This window comes from Lytechinus variegatus, chromosome 8 (assembly GCF_018143015.1).
Source record: "Lytechinus variegatus isolate NC3 chromosome 8, Lvar_3.0, whole genome shotgun sequence".
Taxonomy (NCBI): Eukaryota; Metazoa; Echinodermata; class Echinoidea; order Temnopleuroida; family Toxopneustidae; genus Lytechinus; species Lytechinus variegatus.
Window position 1 is genome coordinate 4820994 of NC_054747.1, and position 27552 is coordinate 4848545.

Sequence of the window (27552 nt, forward strand, 5' to 3'; positions counted from 1 at the left end):
TTGCGCAAGGTGGGGGCCCTACTAAACCCAATGATGTACATGTAAGGACAGGTAAAACCGACATTAATAATTAAAATATCGCTCTACTTGTTTAGGGGTTCAATTAAGAGAATACTTGCCAAGAATATCGTTTTGTTTCCAATACTTGTAAAGGGTAGGCTATCACATGCCAATACCAATGCCAAGGGGTGCATTTTCAGAATATGGAAAATACTTGTTTAGGGTACTTTTTAAGACCCCATGGTCGCGCATGGTATCCACTCGTCAATGGAAGTGCCCCTCCACTCGTCGGGCATTCACGTCTACACTAATTGTCTGTTGTCTAACATGAAGAGTGTAATTCTAACATCCTCTGTCGACACCAGTGGGTGTCATTTTATCATTTTTTTTTATAAGCGCTCAATTAATCAATGAATTCCTTCCGACAGGGTACCCGTTTACCTCACCTGGGTTAAGTGCAGGACAATATTGGTACATTTCTTGCTGAAGGAAATGCGCCATGGCTAGGATAGAACCCACGTCCCGCAGACTGAAAGACAAGAGTCATAACCACGCCCCCATAATGTCCACAAAATATCCGCATCTTTCCGGCATTGGGTTTGGCAAAATGTTTAATGTTTTTTTTTAATCTACATACGTTATCTAGAAATGAGAAAATGTTCAAGATAAACAAGAGACAGCTGCTTCGACATTGATTAAGGAGTGATTTTCTCTCTCCCCCTCCTTCTTTCCAGCGGCAATCCCTACTTTTCTCTCTCTCTCTCTCTATCCCAACTCTCTCTCTGCCTAAATCCCTCTCTTTCTGGTTCTCTTTCTCTTCTTTCTTTCTTACTCTGGCTGTGTCTTCATTTGTTTTTATTTTCTCACCCATATCCCCCACTCTTATGACCCATTTTTGCTTTTCATTTTCTCTCTTTCCCTACACTGTTAGAAAATGTAATCCTTAAAAAAAATAAAAGCAGTTCCTGCAGCAGAGTCTCGAGAACACCTGTAATCTTACCAGATTGCGTAATCTTACAGGAAATTGGTATTTGGTGTATGGAACCTTACAAATTTCCTTTAATATAACACACTTTTCCTCTTTTTAAAGAAAACTGTTCTGTTAAACTGCAGAAAAATTCCTGTTGTTTTTTTACAGTGTACCCCTACCTTCTCCATCGTCCTCTATTCTTTTCTCTTCCCCCTTCCCACTTGCCGAATAAACCATTACCTAATCCGTATTCCACTAGAGCTTCAATGTCCCCTCGGTGCGCTAAATGATGGATCTTTTAATAGCGAGTAAAATAACAGCATTTGGACCTTGGATAATGATTAATAACCCTCGCATGGCTCATTTACTGATTAACCAGAACAAAAAACCTTCACAAACTAATAGACAAATAATGGGACCGAGAAAAGGGGAGGGGACCGGATGATGCATAATGCCCCCCCCCCCCGCCCTAAGAATGAAAAATTAATAGTTAGATGAAAAAAGTTAATAAGTAAACAAAACAAATAAAGTATACAAATGAATCTATCAATCAATCGAATTAAAACGTGTATACATACAAGTAAAATCGGATAAATTTAATGAGTGGAAAACAATTGAAATGAAATAAACGCAGTCGTAAAAATAATTGAGTATTGAGTGCGGTCAATCGTATGATTCAACTTCACAACCAATATGATTCGTGATACAGGACATTGGATTAAGTTGATGTCAAATAAAATACCAGAAAATAGGGGAGGGGGAATATGAAAGTAATGTTTTCAAATAAACTCATCATGCAAGTGTGATAGAAGTATGTAGTATTCCCACGCTTCCCTTTATATCCCCCTCACAACTGACCGAATGTAGGCGGACGAAACAAATATCCATCTCTGGGTAGTTTTCAATCAATACTGTGTAGGTGTAGTTTCCATTCAAAGCACACGTTATTGATTAAAACTACACAGAGTTGGATAAAGTTTTAACCAATTGTTGTGTGGACAGCATATTGTCCACTATTTTTAAAAGTGTTGTGCAACATAATATACGTCCTGGGTAAAACTAGTAATGTGTAGATAAGGATGATACCCGTCCCTATAGGCCTATCCGAATAAATGCAAGGGTTGAGCTTGAGTAGGAAGACTGCGGTTCAATACTTTATTTCAATAAATGTTCACACCCACAACAAAGTTTTTTTCATTTATCAAAATAAAGAAATTAAAATTTAATGGGAATAAATCAAATTTGATACATACCTTCACCAGGACGGCTTTGAGTGACAACCACCTTGTAGGGATCCCTGAACAAAAAAAGCGTTTAAGAACAATTGTTTTTTACATGATATCTGGAACTACTTTTTTACGATATGTCTATATTAGCACGTTTTTGCAACCACTAAACAGACGCTTTCTAGAACGTAGGGAACATATTGTAAAAACCCTTCATGATGACCAAAGCAGAATTTGTCGAAAATATTTTTTTCGTCAGTTCAGAATTTTACGACGAACCGCTGTCGCGGTTCACCATCTTTCCACGTGGGGCTCAAAAGCTGTTAATTATGATTAAAAAGGCATTTTCCAAAGATTTATTAGTCGTAGAATCTGTTTCCGTTACAACTGCGATGACTCGCTATTGAGCATCTGTTACTGTTTAACAGATTTCATCTTGATTGACAGACTTGCTATTCAGGCGTGACGACAGGGGATCTGTGTACCGTTTCATACAACTTGTGAGAAAACCCATTTACAATAAAAGTTAAAAGCTACTGAAATCATCCAATCGGACTGGCTGATAGCAAGCTTGTTACAGAAAAAAGAGCTTAAAAAAACAGAAGTCTTTACAAGACCCAGGGATAAATAAAGAAAATATCAGTTCAATCGTTTTCCCCGGTTCTGTATAATTCTTCTTTTAGGTCAATTCCAAAACACTGTTTGAATTAGTATTCTGGTAACCCCTAAAACTGTGATACTAATAAAAATGCTCGATATGACTCGATATGGCTCGATATACTCCTGTACACCTTCAGTGAGAACGGGTGTGTATGCATTTTTGGTGTATGCAATTTAAGCAATTATGTAATTGTTGACGGTGAGCAAGATGATGAAGATAATAATGATATTAGTAGCAGTAGTAATGATACTAATGATATGAAAGTTAACAATTATTGAAATAAGTGTTATTGTTATTGTTACTCTGAGGCTATTATCATCATTATTATTAGTAAAATCATTATGGTTGTTATTATCATACTCTTCATCATCTTACCATCAGTCTCTTATAAGAGCACTACTACTGATAGTAGCAGCAGCAACGAACAAAATAGGTAAACGACAAACGAAAAGGTAGGCCAAAAAAATCCTTAATTTACCTAATGCAGTCTGAGTCTCCTAGCCAAGGATACCAGCTAATGCATTTATGATTAATTGAAACCTTAGCCGCATTTATAATGATACTAAGTAATCAACAATATCAATAAACATCCATTACTAGGCCTGACAAGTAAATAAAAAAATATATATATATTGACTGTTACTCCTTGTTTTTTTTTTTTTGGGGGGGGGCGTGTCCGTGTCATTTATGTGTATGTATTGTTTTTTTTTTACTTTGAATTCAAATCATATATTCATCATTATCATCTTCATTATTCATATTTCAAATAAATGTTTACCATCGAATAAATAGAAAAAAAAATCCAGGCTTACCTTGTTGTGTTACTGGGCATTGTTGGAGCTATGGAAACTAATGCTCCTTGCTGATCCTTGAGAGCTATTGTTGCCCATCTGCGAATCGGGAGAGAGTGTGAAATTAAAAAGAAATGCTTCAAGAGGGATGGATAGTGACGGGGGGGGGGGGGAAGGGGCAACGATGATATATTTTTTAACCACTGTATTTAGGGTTGATACCTATAACGCTTTGTTGCGAGACTGTGTGCGGATGATGTGTGTGTGTGTATGCGCTAAATCGTGCGCGTGTTGGTCTTGTTGTGTGAATGCTTCGCAAGTGTGTGTGGGAGAGAATGAAGAGGGCGTGTGCGTGTGTAAGTGGCGAGTGTGAAAAGCGGGGTGTAGGTAAGCTGGTATTTTAACCGCAATTGCAGAAATTCATTTCCAGAAGACTCGTGCAATATTCTTTACAAACGAGATCAATTGGTGTCACTATTTGTTTTACAAATCTCCGAACAATATGAAAAAAGATCGAGATCAAATAATACAAACAAATGATGCGTATTCTGCTTTAAACATCTATGTTTCTATGGGAAAGTACAGAATGATAGTATGGTAATTTGTGTTTTCTCAGAGGTAACGAAGAAGGGTTTAGCTCAGCTATTGAAAGACTGAATATGACATTCTGAAACAAGATCGATATTTTGATGGCTGGAAGGGCATGTCTTTTCTGCCTTCTTTGCCAAATCCAAGTGTCATTTATTTCTTGGTGGCTGACATTTTCAAATGGAAATTCGATGCCCATCTGCAAACGATTTCCCTTTTTGTTTTTCTCGCTGAGGAAACTGTTGCTTTTACTCTCACGTGCAAGACCACGTGTAGGTGACATTTGTAAAAACAAAATTGTATGTAATTTCATTAATGCTTTTTACTGGTTACTGGTGGCGTCATTATGTTACTTGTGAAGGCAGCTGATGGACTGTGAGGTGGTTAAGCATTCATCTCATGTCAGAAATGGTTTTCAATGGCTTAAAGCAATAGCAAATTACATTTTTCTTCTTCAGCTTTGGTAAAGCAAGTCTTAATAGTTTATAACGTGGCATTCCTCCGATTATTAATTCTGCGAACACTCAAGTATTCAAATATTAGATATCTAGCGCCTTGACAGCCACAAATCTCAATTTGCTTTTGGAAATAAATTTGTATGATCGGATATCAGACTTTGAAAATATTTGTATAATGAAGAAATACGCAAAAATTCTATTTTGGCCGGGTGCCTAATAAAACAAAAATCTTCAAATATAATCACAAAATCTGCCCTGTAAAACACATTCACATCATTACCACTTTGGGGCATTTATGATACGATACAGTTGCAGACACATTGAGGAGGATTTACCAAGAATAAAGGCAGCAGGTTTTAAAGGGGGTAGTGCAGGCTGAAAACGATATTATTTTAACAGATGAAGAAAAATCAGACAAACAAAATATTGAGAATTTTATATAAAAAAAAAATCGGTCAAGGATAACAAAGTTATGGTATTTCAAAGATTTGCGTTATTTCGGTGAAACAGTTCCAGGCATGTCTGCATGAGCAAACTGATGTCATATTCCCTCTTGTTCTTTTGTATTTTGTAGTAGCCAGGGGGACCCTGGGTTCCGTGGAACCCCGCCGCTTGCCAACAGCAAAATGAAAAGAAAAGAAAGAGAGAGAGAGAGAAAAAAAGAAAAAAGAGGAAGGTCGTTCATTTTAGCTCGGTGGATGGAAAGTTCCAGGATTTCAAATTATTCCTCCCCCTCAACCGGACCCCCGGCCGGCCCCCCTCCCGGCCACAATGAGTCGATTCGTGTATCGCAAAAAGGTTTTGTTTTTAATATAATTAAAAAAAACCTCACAATAATTCTCGGCCGCGGCCATGGGCTTATTCAATATTACCCCTTCAATCCACAGAAGGGTGCGCAGATAGACATTTTAACGACGAAAAGAGCAGAATGACAGAGACGATAAACATTATTATTTCAAGGTTTCCAATGAAAAAATACTGGCATTAAAATTAATTGACGAAAGAGGTTAAAATAATTGAGGCATGTAACAGGGGCCGCAGGGCAGTTTGGAAAGTGGAGGAGGGGTATAGCCGAAAGTAGAGGACTGACCAAGTTTCAGACCATGCAAAGAAATCATTATCAGATATTCATTTTCGCGTCTTTGGGCGAAACCTGCGTGTGCGTGTGTGGAGTGGGAGGGGCTGAATCCCCCAGACCCCCGCTCTCCGGTCCTATATGTAGTGTGCTGTGCAAACCCTTTACTTGAGTTTAAGGGTCTGAATGAGCAGCCTGAACATGCCACATGTACTGAGTGCTAGTCTTTGGCTGAAGACCGCACACTTGATGATCAAAGTGTCGATCAGGTTCTGTCCCTGCGGACTGCTCCGGTCCCGAGGCCCCTGTGTATAAGTACATGACTGTATACTGCTTTCATATTGGACTTAAAGGGGAAGTTCACCCTGAAGAAAACTTTGTTGTAAAAATAGCAGAAAAAATAGTAAAAAATATTGGTGAAGGCTTGAGGAAAATCCGTTAAAGAGTAAGAAAGTTATTAGAGTTCAAAGTTTTGGATTTGTGACGTCATAAACGAGCAGCTGCCCCATGTGTTATGTAATATAAAATGCATGAATTTCAGATTTTGTATGGTTCCTGATGACTTAATTTTGTTTTCTATTCATGATCGGGTGTAAAATGATTTGTCTATTGATATACAAACGGTACAGTGAAAGCCATTTTCAATTTTCTGAGAAAATGACATTTCATTGATTTTTTACCATTCGCTATGTAGGAATGCTGCTGGCATATGACGTCACAAATCAAATAATTGAAATTTTAATAACTTTGTAATTATTTGATAATTTTTTCTCAAACCTTCTGCAATATTTTTTAATAATTTTTCCTGCTATTTTTACAATAAACTTTTTGTCAGGGTGAACTTTCCCTTTAATGGAATCATAGATCTTACCTACTCACACCGGCAGCCGAGGTCAATAGATCATGGATATCCCTGGATCCACAATGGGTACTGAAGATGATCTGATGGGAACAAAAGGGCATTTTAATTTTTTTATTATTGTTTGAAGAACGAGACTTGGCGAAAAAGAAAAACCTCAAACGCAGCCAAGTTTACTGTGTGTGTGTTTATATATGCATATATATAGTGTGATGATAAGTTTACTTATGTGTGTAGTGTATATATATATATATATATATTGTAAAGAAATGGATGAAGAGAACAATGGTAGGCGTAGCTTTAATCAAGGTTCCCCAGAGCTATCTACCCTTTGGAAAAAATTGGTGATGTCGAAGAAATGTCTCTGCCGGGAATAGAACCCATGCCCTCAGCTTTAAACGCTGGTGCCTTAACCACTAGACAACAGAGAAGGGTTAGTGGCTAGACTGAGCCCAGTCCGATTGACCGTCAGATTTTCGACACTATACCACTTACAATTTCCTTTGTCGGGTGAAGGTGGGTTTAGAACAATGACAAGCCGCCATGCCTCAGCTGGATCAAAACTATTGCTTCGATACAGTACACGTACGGGAGAAGAAAAACAAATATGTAAAGTTATACATGTACAACAGCTTTTGGCGACTCTTTTATTTTTATTTAAATATTGTAAAGAAATGGATGAAGAGAACAATGGTAGGCGTAGCTTAAATCAAGGTTCCCCAGAGCTATCTACCCTTTGGAAAAATTGGTGATGCCGAAAAAATGTCTCTGCCGGGAATCGAACCCGGGCCCCCAGCTTTGAACGCCGGTGCCGGTGCCTTAACCACTAGACCTTGATTTAAGCTACGCCTACCATTGTTCTCTTCATCCATTTCTTTACAGTATTAAAAAAAAGAGTTGCCAAAAGCTGTTGTACATGTATAACTTTACATATATACACATGTATACATAAATATACATGTATATATATATATATGTGTATGTATAAATGTGAGAAATTTTACATGTACAACAGCTTTGGCAACTCTTTTATTTAAATACATGTATTTTGCGAAAGAAATTGATAAAGAGATCAATGGTAGGCGTAGCTTAAATCAAGTTCCTCAGAGCCCTTAGGAAAACCTGGGGATGCCGAAAAATGTCTCTGCCGGGAATTGAACTTGAGCCCCCAGCTTGGAATGCCGGTGCCTTAATCACAAGACCACAGAGACTGGTTAATGGCAAGGGTGACCCCGATCCGATTGACCGTCAAGATAAACATATTTTTGACACTCACTAATTATAATTTCCTTTGGCATCACCATTTTTTTTAAAGGGCAGAGAGCTCTGGCGAGCCTTGATTTAAGCTATGCCTACCATTGTTCTCTTTATCCATTTCTTTCACAATACATATATATGTATTATATAAATAGTGTACATCTATTCTACAATATACTGTATTACATGTACGACAAATATCACTAGTGCAGGTTTTTTGTACGAGGGATGATTTTATATTTGGAGTTAATGTATTCCAGTATATCGAATACTGTATGATAAAACGTTCATTATTTATTACAGTAAATTGTAAAACGCCTACTTAGCTTGTTATACACGAGCAAATGCCGTTGTACACGTATCATCATAAATGTACCGTCAATGATACAAAGTTGCACAAATCAGGAAAAGGTGACGTCACTGTAAAAATTACGATTCAGCGCATTGCATGCGTTAAGTATATAAATGCAGACGCGCAGCGCCTACTGGCTAAATGCGCATTGCGCACGGGGGTGGTCGAAAAGTCCTCATCTTGTAACGCTTGGGCGTTACCTCCGCCAGCGCCCAATTTAAATGAGTTGTTAAGTGTTTAATCCCTTAGAAGTTAAGTCTCAATAAGTTTTATTTTTCAAGTATTATTATACCATTTTGAGTTTGTTTACAATTCCTTTGCCTGTGAAACTTTTTCTTTACCCCCCCCTTCCTCTTTCTCCCACTCTTTCCCTTTCTCTCCCTTTGTCATCTTCAGCCCCCCCCCCCCGTCATTTCTAGTCATTTTTATTTACAAGTGATTATACATTTATTTAATGAATACGCATTTGTTTATATTGTTTTGGGCTTTCAGGATTTTTTTTTTACTTGATGTCTAATTGCAGAATGTTTCAATTTCGGGTTTGTCTATCCCTCCTGAATTAGAAATTGTGTTCTTAACTGTAGAAGGGGGTAAGGTTATCACCCATAATATTATTACCCATAATACGTCAATATAGTTTTTTCAATAAATATCTATATCGCATGCTACACCCGTTTATAGTATTATAAATGGAATTGGGAAAGGAGGCTTCATGCCACATTACTTCAGTTAACTTTGTTTTCTGTCCCTGGGGTTCCAATAGTGGATATTTCTTATTTTTTTATCGTTTATACTAAAATGAAAACTGAAATGTATTTCTTAACTAAAAAATAAATAAAGAGATGTATTCTTTTTTTGGCGAATAAATAATGAAAATAATAACTTTTTAAAATAGCTGTTGATTTTCGTTCTAATTTTGATTTTTGTTGGTATGAAGAAGGCCTGAAAACTCACAAAAAATATTACTCATAACCATCATTCGATATCTTTCAGCTTGAAATACATATACTTAAAGATGTATATACATGTACATGTACCATGTGTGTATAATGTGTGTGCGTGTGGGGTTCTTATACAATAGTGATTTTAGACGTTATCGTCGCTTTTGATTGAAAGAAATATTACAATAATCGATTCTGCAATGGCCTTACTCGCTTCTTAAAAATTTATATACACTGTATAGTATCACCGAAGGCTGTTTTTAAAAGCAGATTCTGATCAATCATTCACAGTTCTGTCTCATACCCCCCCCCCCCTCCCCACTCCCTCCCCCTTCCTCTATTTCCCTCTCTCTCTTTTCCTATTTGTTTTACAGTCTGTCCATATCAAAATATTGTAGTACTAGTAGTTGTTTTTTGTTACCATATCAGTATAAACCTTAATGAATATTGATTAAAAGACAAATGACAGCAATCTTTAAATCGCATGGTTCTCATTTAAGCAATAGATCACATTTTACAACGAAATCAAACAAGGATGATTGCTATGAAAAGAAATGCACTCTTTCATTCAAATGGTATGAAAACCTCGCCAAAGAATTGTTGCATAATATACTCCTAGGCAGTAGAATAGATGAATTATTGAATGGGCTTAGTGCAACTTATAATATCAACGCACGAATGGATATACTGGTAAATATTATGAATTTGAATACGTTGTTTTCTTACCTTTTCTATCCTCCCATCAAGATCCAAATAAATGGTGCGTGGCTTATTGTATGAGGCTCCATTACCCATTATTACGCTATTGGTGTGTATAAAACAATACAGAACTTGATCTGTCCGCTCCTGCAAGTCTTATTACAAATCGATAGATTACACACGTCGTTGTTTTCCTCCTTTCTTTAGAAACGTAGCAGTACGTACATATTTCCTTTCTCGACGTCAAAATGTTAATCACGCCTTTTCCAGGCGAGCGCAATCTTTTCCCGCCAAAAACGACTTGTCACGAAACCGAAGAATGCTTGTTTATCATGGTGAAATTAACATCTTGATTCGAAGATTTGTACTCCGTGTCTGATTTTTACAATATACGAATTCATGTATTCATCTGCATCATCGTCCGCTCATCGCCCTTAGCCACCAAATGAGACGGACTCCCCGTGTTATCCTAGCCGTTGATCGGAATAGCGAGGAAGCGCGCCTATTATGAAAATTACACTATGGTTGCTATGTCAACCGCAGCTTTGAAGCCATACGATGATGAGAGCGTTCTGTGGCGAAATTAGCATTTTATTCATTTCGTTTTGAAAGCTAATGGAAGCAAAGAGTTTTATAACAAAGAAAAAACACAGAAAACAGTGACCCATTTAGTTTCAATCAATTCTTAAAGATATTGTAACGATGCGAATCATATGAACTACCTTGGAAACCCGAAGCCTCTATACATGACGTATTTTTGAGTTATAATCAAAGTGAGTGATGTAAAGACATCAAGCACCTCCACCATAAAGGCTTGTACTGAAAGGGTGGGTAGAGTCGCGTTATATAAAAACCCCACTCCTCATCCAAAAAGCTAGCGACTCCACCCCCCCCCCCCCTCAGGTTCTGCCGAAAGATAGCATTCTGACTTTGTTCTTGTTATTATGTTATTGCCATTTAGTAGTATTATCATCATTATTATTGTTATTATTATTAATATTATAATTATCATTATTATCCTTACCATCGTTGGTCATTATTATTATTTTATTATTTGTTTGGCGTCACCTGTGACTAGAAGGCGCGAAACGCCTCAATCTAGAAAATTGTTGATTTGAATCAATATGAAGTATCAAACAAGCCTAACTCTGGAAATGTCATAAAAATCGGAAGCAAAAATAAGTTATGATATTCGAAAGTTTTCGCTTTTTTGCAAAACAGTTATATCGCCTACTCAGTAATATGCAAATGAGAGATTCGATGAGGACCCTCCCTCACTATTTCTCTTGTTTTTTTTATTGTTTGAATTACATAGTATTTCTGTTTTCACAGATTTGAAAACAATAGCCTAGACCACAAAATGTTAAAACATTAGTAATTCAGCATATTCAGGGACGAATAAAACTTTGTTTCGGACGAACATGATGAGAAAATGTGAATATTTGATATTTCAAAGGACTTCGGTTGCTCTTTTATGTTTAATTATTTTATCTTAATAGATTTAAACTGCTTTCAGGCGACAGGCTGTTTTTTTTCTTTCTAGAAGTAAGTGAACAAAATTTATACAGAGATAATAAAAGAAAATAACAACAAAAATACACATGATTGAATAATAAAAGCATAGTAAAATAACAGTAAAATAACAGTAAGAATAATACATTCCATCACATGATATCTTCCACGCACGCACACATGCACACGAATCTTATATTCATATTTAAAAGAATTCCATATCCATTTTCGCAAAACAATTTAATTAGGAAATTGACATTTAAGTGATTCATCAGTATTTCACAGCTCTGAAATTCTCATCAGTCGAATGAAAAATTTTGTTTTCTTTTTTGTTATTTTTTATTCCATATTTTTTGCCATATAAAAGCTGCCGGACCTCACCCATTCATATATATTTGTTTATTATACATTCACTTATTTATCTATCTATATTTTTTTCTTCCAATTTTCTTTTATATCTATATCTCAGGTAGACCCGATGCAAGAAAAGAAAGTCGTGAGGAGACCACCAAAATTTTACTATTTAAACGGAAGAGCTTTTTCAAAGAGTTGTCTTATGATGGTCGAAACTTCGATGACTGATATCTAAATCCAATGAGGGAACACACAAAACTATACTTAATATTTTAGTGGACTTATTCTTACCAGCATATACGTATTCTCTTCAAATAATTTACAATTACAAAATCATGTAAGAATATCCATTCGTAGACAAGCTTTTTTAAAGATTCCTCATAATTAGGTAATCAATTGATATTCAAAACAGCTTGAATATGTACACAATCAAGTGATATTACTTTTATTTTTGTTTCTTTTTATGTTATTTATATTGCAATGAATCAATTGAAATGATAATTGCTGATGGATTCATGTTGCATTTTTTCGCCAAATTAACTGTTGCCAGTTTCAGTTGTATACTTATAACTCATGTTTCGTTTTATATTCTTATACTGACCTGGATGGAGGTAAAGGGGTGTGGGAAGGAAGACCTGTGGGTCATGGTAATTTAGTTAACCTTTTCCAAACGCAGGAAGCCCCTTCATCTCTATTCCAGGTCTTTCGTAATATGTCACGTATATCCCATTGTTTATGTAATTTTCATTGTATAATTCATTTATTTTGAAATGCCGAATAAATAACAACAAAAATAATAATAAAAATAATGTGTTCTGATGAATACTGGTTGGTAAGCAGTTATACAAAGACAACATGTAAAGAAATGTGGTAAGCAAAGCTATTCCATCGTGATAGAGAAAGAATAACGAACAACAAATTCAGAGGAAATGATCGAATCAAATCCAATAGCCATTTCATAAAGTAACTGCACACAAACCATTCCATGTTTGGGCCACTAAAGTAATGATTCAGCACCTGACATTAAAGTATGTCTGCGCGAATTCTTACTGAAAATTATAAAATTATTTTTATTTAAGATTATTAACAAAGGGGCTAATATCTTAAATGAAGTAGGTACACGTTGGCAATACATAAATTGATAAGACCTCCATCCGTATAGTTGTAAATAATGCAGCTTAATTAATTTTCTATAAAAAATTTAGACTATACATATAGAGTCACTGTAATATACAATTTGAATATACTCTCAATTACACATTACATAGTTTAGAAATAAATCAACACAAGCTGTGTCCAGTGACCGGCTGAACACAGGAATTAGATTTAAACCTTTCAGAAAAAAATGATTCAATTTAAAGTTCGATTTTGATTAATCATTTTTTTAACGGTGATCTTTAATAGAGGTCACTAACCAAATCAATTTATAAAGCTATTGCAAAAAATATTTCTGAATTTTCCTGCTTCCCATTAGAACAGAATAATATAGACACTGCCAATTCTAAACTGGACTTCTTAATACTGTACCATCCCCTCCCGTCCTGACAGAATCCAGTATTTCCAATAGTAATATACACACACACACAATCAAATTATACAATATATGACAGTCAATCATATCAAAACGACTCCAGACCGATTCGTCGGTTCAGAATCTAGATTCAAAATAACCAGAAAGAGCAAATCCTCGTTGTTCTATTGATACCCAACTTGTATCACGGACATCATGCATAACTTTAAAAAAATATTACTGACGATAATTACAGATGTTTATTCCAAATTCTGTTGAAATGGCTGAAGTGAAGGGAAGTTGATCATTGTAAAAACTAAAGTAGAGCTATTCCGATTAATCATGTCAATAAAACCCAAAATCCCTCGGCTGATGCATCTTTGAATATTTAATCTCAGCGAACTTACCAAAAGTTTGAAAAAAAATATATATACAAGTTATAATACAATTCGTAATTGATTTCTTTAAATCAATAATTTTAGTCACAAGTGGTGAAAGGAAAACAAGTTTGGGGTCGCAATATAAATATAAGAACTTTCTCTTTCATTATTTGGTAAATCTGAATTATTCCTGAATGTAATCCCTCAAAAATTGGACTACCTTTTTACACACACTGTATACTATATAATAGCAGGGCCCGCTGGTAGAACAGTTTTCGAAACTGAAGTGGCTTCCCTGGGTAAATATACCTATATTATTACTATTATCATTATTATTATTATACATAGCTAAACAAAACCAATTAGACCAGTCAATAAATATAATAATATCCCATTTCACCCACCAACCGTCATCAACCAATTACTCTTGTTTTTTAATATAATTAAGCATCATTTTATTTTCGGCAAAAGTCATCTGCAAAGTGGGACGTCATCAAGCGTTACTAGTCACGGGTCTGACGTCACAGTCACATCACGTACTCTGACTCCACCCTAACCGATATATATGGCATTGGAGGTAATGTAATATTTTTTGTCGATCCGGAGTCGCTTCCGACTGTGGGACGTAGACGTAGCGGTATTTAAAACGTGCCATATAAGTAACATCAATCGATGCATTGGTGTTATATCGATAGCAAGACGTTAAGAAGAGAACCAACAACGAGTACGGAACTTGCGACAAGCACTTTTGCTGCCGAATCTCCGTCTTCATCACAGCCATGTGAGTCGGGCAACGTGGTGTCATCGGATGCAACAGTAGTTATCGTATGTGCCATGTCTGCGGAATAAAAAAAAACATACTAGAAACAAGACATATTACATACTTATACTGCAAAATATACCCTGATTCTCTCTGTCTCTTCTGGATATTGGAAATGAAATCAAGTATCAAGCATCAATATCAGTTGGGGTATAGAGCTTCCGCGCGCTCTGTTGAGATCGCCGGAAACAATAAAGGTGATCCAAATGGTCAAGTGCGCACAAAGTTTCACGGTTTTATTCAATGCGTGTGCGTATTTACCCGTTGGTATGGTCCCATATATTGATTATTGTCATGGAGTACTATTTTCTATATAGACCTCAAAAGTCGCGCGTGCGAGTGTGCGTTATGGAATCGCGTGCAAGCCCCATCAAGCTTACGGATATCAGTTGTATTACGTATTGAAATTTGCCAGTCGTTTTGAGAAGGAATGCTTTGTCAGATATCTTATCTTTGTTCGAAAGGTTATCAAAAACTTACTCTCTTGGAAGGTTATGATTATTTTCATTCAATATAATATATTTCAGTACTTTTGCATTTTTAAGTTGATAACCTACTCATTAATGTTAAGTATGTGTATGTGTGGATGGGGCGGGTGAGGTAGGTTTGTGCGCATATATGTGTTTGGTTCCAGTCTAGTATAGCATCTTAACCAGAGCAAGACCATCTCTCTCTCTCTCTTTGTATTTTGTAGATTAGTATATCCTATATTTTATGTTATTGATCATGTGAAGTATTCCAGGCCCACGTACATGTACACAAGCCAAAACTAATTCGTCTATGCTATAATCTAATTGATACGTATTTATGTACTCATGTGCATTGTATGTATATTTATTTTTATTATGATATGATGTTTTTTGTTTTAAATAAGTAAACTTGTACTTGATCAATCATGGGGCACACGTCAAAGGTTTGTAGATGTCATGGGTACGTAATTAACCATGTTTTTTTAATTGACGTCTCTTGTACGTGCTACTACTATAGGGATTTTTGCACGACGACCATGACGACTTCGAGAATGCATTATTAGAAAAAAGAGTGAACAGCTGGGAGGTCTTTGTTAAAAAAAATGTGAACCGAGCAGCAGGTCGTCTTAAGTTTTGCAGCTGACGATTTTTTTAATATGTCGTCTGTCATGCAGAGTCCAAGACGAGAATACGGTTTCGATTTTTGTAAAAACCGGCGAAAACGTCTTGGTTACTTTTTTTTCTTATGAAGGGAATTAAAAAATGCATCTGTTATGTTCTTGAATCCGTTTTGTATTGCATTGCAAGAAAACCCGAATGTGTCTTTGACGAGTTCTGGGACAAAGAGGGAATATTGTGAATCATTGTGGGGACAAATTTCTCTCATCTTCTGTTTTCATTGATTCATAATGTCTTAATTTAATCTCAAAATACCCTCCCAAAGACGATACAAGATTTGATAGCGAAAATAGTCAGAGATGCGCCAGGTGTAGAATGCAAGGCGGTGGCTTCAGCCCGTAAGGAACAATGACGTCACCTCACAGCATATATCACTTGATATTTATGTCACTGCTGTTGCCTTGGGGAAAAATGTTCTCGTTTATGTTATAATGATCCCCATCTCTTATAATAAGAGATGGGGATCATATGTATTCTCTCTCACAGGAAGATAATTATGATTTTAGTAACAATAATAATAACAACAGTTAAAATAGTAAAATAATAACAACAACAATAATAATAGGCCTAATAATGATGATGATGATACATATAATACCATAACAATAACTACGGAAGTATTTTTATAGCGTGCAAATCCACCTTGTTATAGCAGTTCAAGACGAGTCTTAAGCATTTTCCGGTGCTCTTACGGGATCTTACCTGGAGTCGGTTCGGCGCTTGGAACCGTTTGATTCGTGGGACTGGTTGGTTCGGGTGGTGTACACAGATCTTCGCTGTCGCACACGCACAAGCTTAGTTGATGACTATCATAGGTCGCCCCAAGATTAGGGGGAAGTGCGGTGGCCGGATCATACATAAGTGACGCAAATATGGCCGTTGAAGTTTCGTTGAGACATGCGTTCCCGTCTGGGATCAAGTGATTGTGGTTAGGGGGAGCGCATCCTCGCTCAATGCTTGTCAGGACGATTTTGCCTTCTGTAAATTAAGAAAAGAAGGTTTTAAAGTGACTCGATATTACATACGTAATGCCTCAAGTGATTAATTAGCTTTAACATTATAATGACTAGCTTCCATAATGATAACAGACCAAATATTATACCTTCTGTTCATGACATATTATATTCTCAGGTTATAGAATATAAATTTTACATGTATTTCCAAATCGTGACAGGCTTTTCATTATTGTTCCTCCTTGGTCTTGGTTAGTCTGCAGGCACAGACCCTGATTGAAATTTTGATCAACAGTGTGTCTCCACGCAAAGACTAGCACAAACAAAAATTGATGTTTCAGTTGTGACCTAAAGACAGAGCAGGATAGAGGCGAGTGGGCCGAAAATTCAGAAAATTATCGAATGTCAGCCGAGGTGCAGCCGAATAAGTCGATTTAGGCACAATTCGGACCAATCTGGTCGCTTTTAAAGCTAAATTATGGTAGCTGCAGTAAAACACTAATTTCGTCAGAAAGTCTGTAAAACCAAGGTTAAGCATGATTATATCATCGTGGATCTAGATCTGGTACAGTTACATGAACTGAACTTTGTGAAATCATAAAATCTTAGCTGAAATACGATCACACTGAAGATCGCCAACACAGATAGGCACACGTGGGACAGTGTATTATTATTGTTGCTGGAATAAAGACCCGACGGAAGTGACCGAATCCGCGATTATTTCGCTTATTTCTCAGCAATTACACAATTCCTTCAAGAATCCTTTGGCACATATTTTTTTATTCATACTAACAGACACTTGGGTGGTCATTATATTAGATTTTGTAAAAAGTCATTATGAGATCGTTACCAGAACTGGAATTTATTTTTCATTGGGTGGAATTCGGACTTCGGTGGCGTAATCGGCGCATTCAGCAATATTCTTTCCGATTCGGGTCAATATTCGGCTGTAATCGGAGCATTCGGGCAACATGCAGCTCGATTCTTGCCACCTTTGGCAACATGTAGAGCCTCTTTTGGGGTTGGCATTTGGCTTAATTTAGAATGGCAAAAAATAATTTGAATCAATTCTTAGCGATTCTGCTCTGATTCGGGACCTATTCCCGACCTACGCGTCTCTGATTCTGGGAGTTTTCCGAAGCAGAGCTAGACGAGTAGGTTCCGAATCCATCGAATTCATCCGAATCAGGCCATATTCGAGTAGAATCGGCTCGACTTTACTATGGAAAATTCGGATCTGTTGTGTGTGCGTGTAACCATGGTTGAAGAAAAGATACGAGTGTGTGCGTGTGGCTATAAAGAGTCAGTGTGTTTTTCTTATCCTTGCTTACCAGTTTTGTGCATCAGGGTGATTTTATATTCCACGGTCATGCAACCTTTGACACCGGAAGTACAATTTGACTCCTGTGGTTTCCCACACGTCGCTGGTGGGAGAACAGTCAGGTTTAAGGCTGCGTTGTTTGTAGTCGTGATGTCACTGCACACAATGCATGTTATCGCCTCCCCTGTTTCAAAAAAGAAACATATAATAATAGTGATAATGATGATAATAATAAAAATGATAATAGTAATAATAATAAAAATAATAATGATTATGATTTATCATTATCATTATCATTACTATCATTATCATTAGTAGTAGTATATGAACGAATTGAACAGCCATTGCATGCCTTATGACATACTTACAAATTCTTACGATGACAGACCTATGTGCATCTCATTTTTTTTTCATGTAATATAAAATATGTTCTTGGACACAAAGACAAATTAAATGTGTAATATGACTTATATTAATCAGCAGGTCGGTCATCTGACGTGTGTAACTTCAACCGCCAATATTATTTTTTACGTTACATTGAGGAATGGTGATTAATGTGGTTCCACCATTAATAGAGAGAAGAAAAGCATTTTAAAACTCAAAGGTCCGTATTCTGAAGTCTGGTTTAACTTAAACTTAGGTTTAAAGTTGTGGTTTAAGAATGGAGAGCCAATTGTTACATAAATCACTAACAGTAGAGATATCATACTTTAGCTAATTTGGCTCTGAAATCATTCAAAATTGTCTAGGAAGTATGAATAGATGATTGTCTTCAAGATCGATGAATAAGGACAGAGCACAGTAAGCATAAGAAACATACAACTAAATGAAAATGTTGACACTTTCGGCTTTCCATAATTTTAGCACAGAGTTAGACCATGGTCTAAGTTAAATCCGACTTCAGAATACGGGCCCAAGGGACTTTTCACACGTGAATCTTGAATTATCACTGTAATCACGATTGCAATTCGTCTTTAGAATCATCAGACCACTCTCACAGAATTCGTACCGTAATTTGAGTGAAACTTAACTGTAATCCACCTTCAGAGTACAATTTGAATTCGTGATTGTGATTAGAGTTCGTGATTCTAGTTCGGTTTCACACGTGCTTAAAAAATCGTCATTAGCCTCATTTTCACTGGAATGATCATTCAAATTACCATTCTTTAAACCTTGTAGGGCATACCCTCGTTCATCGTATCAAAAAGGGTCAGTTTGAAGAGCTTGGGAAGAGTATATTGAACATAATAATTAGCCCCAACCCCTACGCACACGCTTTCTGGAACGTCGTAATATTCGGACCTGACGAAAAATTGCACGTATATATATTTTGTTCCAATTCGTCTAATGCCAGTTCGTCCAATTGTCAAGTCCGTCTACTATCATTTGGTCTACCATCACTTCGTCCACTCACCACATGGTATACTTTCATTTAGTCTAATGCCATTCCGTCTAATAACAAGTTGGTCCAATGGCCATTTAGTCCATACATGTATATTATTTGATCTAATTTGACCAGGTGTTAAATTGTCCAAAATTATTAAATTAAAAAAGAAATTAGACCAACTGCTTATGAGACGAAACGGTCATAGACGAAATGGTGATTAGACGGGAAGTGATGATTGGACTAAATGGTTATTGGTTGTTTGTTACACAAAATGTTGATGGACGGAAAGGTATTAGACATGTCGTGAGTCGACGAGTTGGCAGTAGACCAATTGGCAATTTACCGAGTCAACGACGGAACTACTGTTTTGATCCACGTTTTATACGTTTAGAACTTTAGATTCACGTTACCATGGCTACAGAAAACGTAGTTGTTGAGAAAACTCCTATTATAACAGGTCACAAAGAATGTTCAGATTAAAACATTGTAAAATAAACCTACTACATTATTACTTTGTAAGGTAAATTGTCAATTCATCCACTGCCAACTCGTCCACTCACCACATGGTCTACCTTAATTTAGTATAATGCCATTTCGTCAATCAACACTAGGTCCAATAAACATTTGGTCCAATCATCACTCTGTCTAATCACCATTTCGTCTATTACCATTTCGTCTAATAACCAGTTGGTCTAATACCTATTTTCTTTTCCATTCATTTTGCACAATGAACAATTTAGTTTAATTAAACCAAATGGTTTATTGACTAAATGGCTATTGTACCAACTGGTTATGAGGCGGAATGGTGTTAGACACTATGAAAGTAGACAATGTGGTGAGTAGACGAACTGATGACAGACCAAGTGGTAGTAGACGGGTTAGCAATCGGACGAATTGAAAATAAACCATTTATACTTGATAGGGTTAGCGAAATTGGTGAGACTTTATTTATAACAATGACGCTTTGAGCATATATTAAACAAATTAATCATCACCAATTTAAGCGAAGTTAATATTACTATATAGAGGATTGATGCATGACTGCAAACAAACAACAAACTTTCAGACTTTTACCGCTTTTATAGACGGGTCAAGATATGGTTTGATCCTGAACAAATTGCAACAAAATTTTTTTTTCAACTGTTTCTGGTATAGTATTTGACCTCAGGTATAACATACTACAAATCTAGCAAAATCCGCATCCGGGAGATCATAGCTATTTCCAGATGGGGTCCAAGACGGCTGCCATTCACTGAACAGGGATATTACTCACTAAAAAAAGTTTCATCGGGTTTTCATGAGTTTGTACAACAAATCATAAAAAATTAATACAAGTAATAACAAAAACATAAATAAGAAGTCACTTTTGAAAGCCAACTTGGATTTTTGGCAACATGGATAATTGCGTATCATTGTGACCAGTCCACAAATGATTTTCTTTTACCCTTGAAACCCCAGTATACACCAGAATATTATCCCTCAGGCCTCATGTGTGTTTTTAATGTTCTATATCCACTTTTTAGTAACAGCAGTCATTTCATACCCCTTTTTTAAAGCCATATTGGATTTTTGGACCACCCACTGTCCTTGTATCTTGTTCCAATGTACTACTTCACTCTTGAAACCATTGAATAGAAACCATATTAAAGCCACTTAATTAGTAGATGAATTATGGATTTTTTGGCCTACGGCAGTCATTGTGGTGCCATCTTGGATTTTCTAGGTACCCTGGAGTGCTTTAGCCTGTATCGACAAATTGTCTTACCACTAGACCATGTAGACCATGGAATATGAACCGAAATAGAATTCTCGGGTGGATATGAGCGATTAGTATCCATTTTCAGCGAATGGCGGCCATCTTGAAAATACCCACTTTTCCGGATGGGGATTTTGGTATATTTTTGATATATTATGGCTGAGGCCATATAGAGCAAAAAACTCGTTGAAAAAATACCAAAAAAAACCATTTGTTGCATTCTGTTCCGGGTAAGGTTATATGTGGTCGTGTATTGTATTATATTATTAATTTATCAACAGTTTTCATAGCCTATTGCAATCTCAACTTAAGATGGGGCTATTCAGTTTTTCCTTTTGTATAGAGAGGGTTTGATCAGTCGAATTTATGCAAATGGCATTATGCCTTGGTTCGTTATAGCTGCTATGCGAAATGGTCAAGGTTATTAAATTGCACTAGTTATATTTTATATGTTTCTGTGAGCCGGCATCAACTTAATACGCCACATGCATTAGAGTAAACACCATTGCCGGTAAAACATGATTTTAGTCCTGCAAATCCTTGAAAACCGAATGTCAAAAAGGAGTTTGATAGTTTTAGAAGATATGAATTAAAAATTATTTTATCACATAAATTTGGTAATTTTACATGGCAACTTTAATCCTGCCTGACGGAAATAATATCGAGGTATTGTATAAACAGAATTATAACAATCTAATGGACTGGACATGTCAGGATATGCAATAAAATGTCTCTACTTCCATAACATCCTATCACTAAATTTGTAAGATGATTGTTCGTAGAGTTATTTAAAAACACATTACCGAGAGAGGGCGCTACAGTAACTAAGATCCATTTCAAATGCAGTCAGCCATTTAAACGATTTCTAAAAACACTTTTCTTTTCTAAGATTGCAAAAACCTCACAAGTGCTTAAAATAATCATTCGAGCGGCCATTCAGTCTTAAATTATATAGCGAACACAAATAGCAAATAATGGAATCGACGTTACAATCGGTCGACAACAAATGTTTGGCACTACTGCAGTTAACCCTTTGCGCGCTGATGTTGGAATTTTGTACACTCGTACAATTGAAATCAACAATTGTAATAATTAGTTGTGTCCCCTAACTTCAAATTAGATAAGCTAATAAAATCAACAGTTCTTGGATAACATCTATATAATAATAATAATAAGTATAAATGGTGCAAGATGGATAGCTTGAATTAAAGAAAATAACATGGAAATAATCGTCATTATCATCCCCAAAAATTAATTCAGCGCGCGAAGAATAAATAATACCATAAGTATGTAATTAGCGAGTAAAATAACGTCCTACTTTCACAAAGGTTTTTCTTTCTTTATATTATTTCTTGTTAGGCTAATTTTGAAAAACTTCTAGTAAAGGTAAAACTACACATTCAACAAAGTCAGTCCAGTTGAAGAAGTAAGAAATATGAGGAAGAAATGTTTTAAAAAATGACTTCATGTGATAGCTCCTTGTTGACGCCTTGAATATTATCAACTAATTAAGGAGAAAAACGACCCCCCCCCCAAACTCGTAAACTATCATAAATTCTGACTTTGCTAAAATTTCGAGTATCTTGCGTGTTAAGAATTTGCCGATTTTGTTCAAACACAATTATTTTTGTAATCTATCGTAGTCTTGATAACATGTCAAGTGAACCTCGAATTAAACTACATTTAATGTCTAGCATGTAAATATGAATTAATATTAACCTTAAATCTCCCAGGGTATTTTGACCTTTGTCATTCCTGGGGGGCATTATGCCCCCCCCCCCTTTAGATCTCAACCGCGGATTGCGCGATCGCAACGAAAATTTGCATGGTGGTAGAGAATGACTTTATCTACGCAGTTGCATTGGTAAACTCACTGAATTCATATATTTTTATTTTATATGAATTAATTATGTTCATTTATTCATGAAATCATACTTTTTGCTCTAATTCACTAAATAAAGCTCCTAAAATGCTATTTTGGGGTGAAGATATTCTTTATAGAATTCCTAACTATTGTGAATGAAAAAATTCTGGTACCAAGACCGATGTCTTTTTTTGGGGGGGGGGTGTATTTTTTTTTTTTTTTTTTACTTTTGATTCTTTATTATTTTTTATGGAAGTCGTTCTAGACTTAATTCTGATCATAAAAAGGCAAAATTGAATAAGTTTAATCAGTAAAAGTAGAAATAATGATAAATCTATGAATTTTGGCTAAATACACAACTTGCATTGGATTTGTACATGAAATCACGTTTTGGGGAAATTTGGGGTCTCGGCTGGCATGCACTTGCATAATGTTGCGTAATGTCGAAACCGCGTACCAGGCCGTCACAAATTTGGTCTCAAAATTTGTGAGACATGAAAGTAAAAAGTCAGAGAGCGGCGAGGTCAAACAATTTTGCGCCGCAGATATATAGCGAAAATTGTCGTTGGCATGTTCCCCCACGCCCCCCCCCCGATAAAAATTAGGGTTAAGTAAGAGGCAAAAACAAGAGCAATCCACTGCAAATGCATATATATATCTATATATAAACATCATTGTCTGCTATTACTGTTGTCGGTTACTTGCAAGATTATTATCGATTATAATTCAACAATACATTAGGGGTTATTAGTTTAAAAGTAACTTACAACTTGAATACAATGAATGTAATTACTTTTAATTTCGGTTACATAACCAGGTGCATACCAGCATGTTGACGAATTCACCTGAATCATGTTTTTATGCCTTTTTATTGAGGTAGATATGGACTTATCAAATACACTTAGCATGTCAATGCATACCAGCTGCATAGATTCTGCAGGTACAGACCCTGCTCGAAACTTTGATCAAGAGGTGGGTCTTCAGAAAAGACTAGCCTGCGCGAGAGGGCCTTGAGTAAACAAGACACTGTAGGCTTTGCATTCAGGCCCCTTAGCTTAACCTAACTCGAGTGAAGGGTAAGCACAACGGACTACGCTGTATCGCTTTGGAAAGTGTATTATACTGCAGTGTTTGCTTGTGCCCTTACAAAGCTTACCTAACTACAGATGGAGACTTATATATGGGGGCATTATATAATTTATGATATCATATAATTTTAGAACCCAAGTGATGCCTATTAATTTTACTTTCTAAATACAAGGATCTTTTTGTTTTCCAATTAAAATCATCATTTGCAAAGGTCATTTTAATCGCGTATGAATACATTTCTAAAGAACTGGATAATAACTCTTAATTTCGATTTATCATGAATATTCGTAATTATCAAAATGTATATACCATTATTGTCATGGTCGCAATATTTCATGACAGAAACTAGTAGTTATGTTAAATCAAGGAGCTTCCAACGGTTAAATGCATATCGCTGATATTCTGAAAAAATGACATTAAAAAAATACGTCAGCTTATAGAAAGGCTGTATGTTAAAATTATAGCAACGTTGGCAATCTCGTTTTGTCTAAAAGCAGTGATACCTGTGAAGAACTCTTTCGAGGCAAAAGAGTTACGCATTTTATAACTCTAAAGTCTACCTTATTCTGAGCTGTCATCGAAATGTTTATCTTTTAAGTTACGTACATAGTTTTATCAGCCAGCCTGCAACATGGGTTTACACTATATTTAGTCGTCCCATCCCATAAAATCACAAGACATACTGATGTCATTTCGAATGTTATATAGATTGTATATTATATGAAAACTTTTCATGTTTAGCATCCCTTTCGTCCCTTGTAATATTGACATTAGTTTTTTTTTCAAAGATGTTTTATTGTATTCTCTCAAATCAAAATACACATTCTTATTCCATAAGCAAGTTGTACAAACTATTTGAAACATGATTATAAATCATACAATAAATCCATAACAAGTATAATTATACAGATTATACATTAAGCTTCAAAGATACTGGAAATTAATACTAATGCGTTTCACCAATTACAAAATGAAATATTAATAAGATGTATGAAATGATAAGAGAGAGAGAAAAAAAAAATAAAATGTGATATTGTACCACCCAACCCCCCCCCCCCCCTCCCCCATGTTAGGAGCACCATCCCCTTTATGTCTATACTCTATATGGAAGGGACTCCAATTCTCCGTATTTTTTAATGTTTATTCTTCGTTTTATCTATGTAGTTTTTTTCTCTGTTTTTTCCGTGTAGTTTTTTGTCTGTGTAGTTTCATCAGTATAATCGATTTATTTTCATTTTTATCCATATCATTACGTCTTTTATCATTACCATCCTCTGTTATTCCCTTAAAATATTTTGGAAAAGGTGGATTAGGATTGGCAACACATTGGCTTAAACACTGTTTCATCTCTTACAAGGAATATTGCTAAAGAGGTCTGGGTCCCGTCTTACAAAAAGTTACGACTAATCCGGTCAATCGTATCTATGGACAGCCAGCTCCGTCAAGATCTAGTATGCATGTTTGTTCAAAATATTTTCTAGCTATGATGTATATTCATGCATTCATTGTTTTCTTGAAAATTCAATGCACTTCTTGTTGCTTACAGAGGGCATTTAGCAAGTTTTTCGTTGAAAAAAATATGACACTGATGGATTTCCATAGAGTGACGATTGATCGGATCAATCGTAACTCTTTGTAAGACGGGGCCCAGATATGAACTTCATGTGACTGCGTGTGATCACGTTGATACTAAATCATCCAGTAGTATTCAATATAAAGCATTTTCATAACAGAATATACTTACCTGATGTAAACATGCAGAAAAGTGGCACAAAGACGGCAATTACATTCATGTTGGGAGCTGTTGGAAGTGAAACGCATTAAAACACATTTATAGCATATTCTATTTCATATAATAACATTAGAATGAAATAAAAGAGAAAGGGATACGATGAAAGGAAAAAAATAAGAGAAAGGGAGAAGAGGACGAAAAAAATGTACAGAAAAAAGGATGAAATGATAAAAAGGTAAAGGGAAATGAAATTTAATAAGCAAAAAAATACGATGATAAAAAAAGCTTAAAAAGAAAACGGATAATAGGAAAAAAGAAGAAGAAGAAATCGAGGATTATAAAGAAGAAGCACGCGATTAAAAAGAAGTAGAAATGTGAAAAGGATAAATAACGAACAAAACAATCAATCTTAACACTTGATGAAAATCAACATTCCAGAAAAAAGATCAATATACAGTTAATTTTAATGCTGTCTCGATTTTCTGGTGAATGATCAATGGTAGACGTTTAGTAAATAATATATCAAAGACATTGAATTTAGCCTTTAAAATGTTTCCTTTTTTTCTTTTTCATGTTTACGGCCTTTAATTAATCGGAGGATAAAACGGAAGCATTCGAAATCAATTTGCATTTTAATATTAAAGCATTACTTACCTTGTTACTATATGTGGTTGGTAAAAGTTGCAAAGGCGAAGAATCCCCTCCTGAAAATGAAATGCCTTTGCGTGCGACGGGCTTCTGTGGAAGCCCAGCTAGTCGTTCACTTAGCTACGACGGGCTGCGCGTTTCCGTTTTACACCCTGGCGAAGGCATTTTCCGCAAATATAGCTAAAAAGCGACTAGTGAAGAGTCTACACCCGTCGCTGGTTATTGAGAGTCCAACACTGGCGAGTTTCCCCCACTGATCTCTCGCCTACCTGGATGGGAACAATAACGCTGATTGGCCTATTCCGTGTTGAAGCACCGGAAGTTGGTACCTCCGCACGCCGAGTTCCCCCAATAAAGCCAAAATCGGAGTAAAGTCTGGTACACGGCAATAGTGTCAATTCTTAATTATACTTACCAAATCAACTCTTATAACAGCACTTTTCAATGTGAATTTATACCTGATACAAAGTTTAAGATGTCGTCCTGTGCCACGTATAATTGCACTTATTGTGACGACCGTGGAAACAGAGAAAATGGGATTACTTTTCACAGATAAGACAAGCTGGTGAACTGCATAGTTGTAGACTTTATGTAGTCCTATGTGCTCAAATACATGTGTGGTAATTCTAAATTACCAGAGCAAGTTTCCAAAACTTTAAAACTCCGGGGGGGGGGTTATCGATTGTTGTGATTTCTCTGGAAGCGTGATGAATTCAAACCATGATTCAAATAAATATTCAGTTTATTAATATTCACAAATGTCACCAAGTTTTATGAGTTTATCAATCATGTTTGGACAGAAGAATATCACGACTGAGACACGAAGCGTGTGTAGCAAGACTGAAAATCTGCCGTTTCGGAGGAGTTAAACAAAAATATTTTTTGCAAAGCATAGATCCTGACCGAAATAGACTGATTTTTGGGACAAGGACTGGATCTACAAGGTATTCTGAAAATTATTTATCTTTTATTTGTGAAAGGACAATAAAATTTACAAGCTATAGGTACATGTACGGTATAGGACTAGGACTTTAGGGGGCTTATGTAACTTGTGGCATGTGAATTTGTGATATTTCTCTGTCAACAATAGATCAAATTATTTTTTCCAAGAACTCTTTTTTTTTAAGTACGTAAAAAAGACATTAAGCTACAGAGACGGATTTACAGACTTCAGAAATTTCACAGAACTTATTTTGAGATG

At 35.9% G+C, this 27552-nt stretch overlaps 2 protein-coding genes across 3 annotated transcripts in view; both read right to left on the bottom strand.

Annotated features, from left to right (window-relative positions):
- The window catches only part of LOC121419870 (high affinity cGMP-specific 3',5'-cyclic phosphodiesterase 9A-like), a 54778-nt gene extending 44342 nt beyond the window's left edge, over positions 1 to 10436 (bottom strand). For both annotated transcript variants that reach the window (XM_041614332.1, XM_041614331.1), the window contains exons 1-4: positions 9905 to 10436; positions 6641 to 6711; positions 3670 to 3747; positions 2224 to 2267 (exon numbers count right to left, since the gene is read on the bottom strand). In XM_041614332.1, the coding sequence (XP_041470266.1) occupies positions 2224 to 2267; positions 3670 to 3747; positions 6641 to 6711; positions 9905 to 9973 (262 nt within the window). In that variant the 5' untranslated portion in view covers positions 9974 to 10436. The remainder of the gene's footprint in view (positions 1 to 2223; positions 2268 to 3669; positions 3748 to 6640; positions 6712 to 9904) is intronic.
- A 1888-nt stretch (positions 10437 to 12324) lies between these two features.
- On the bottom strand, positions 12325 to 26465 carry LOC121419871. Its single transcript, XM_041614333.1, has 5 exons — positions 26358 to 26465; positions 25716 to 25772; positions 17886 to 18059; positions 16304 to 16579; positions 12325 to 14471 (listed from the first exon to the last, which is right to left on the bottom strand). Exons 2-5 carry the CDS (start codon positions 25762 to 25764, stop codon positions 14317 to 14319), a joined length of 654 nt encoding a protein of 217 aa, XP_041470267.1. The 5' UTR covers positions 25765 to 25772; positions 26358 to 26465; the 3' UTR covers positions 12325 to 14316.
- Positions 26466 to 27552: the final 1087 nt, after the last annotated feature.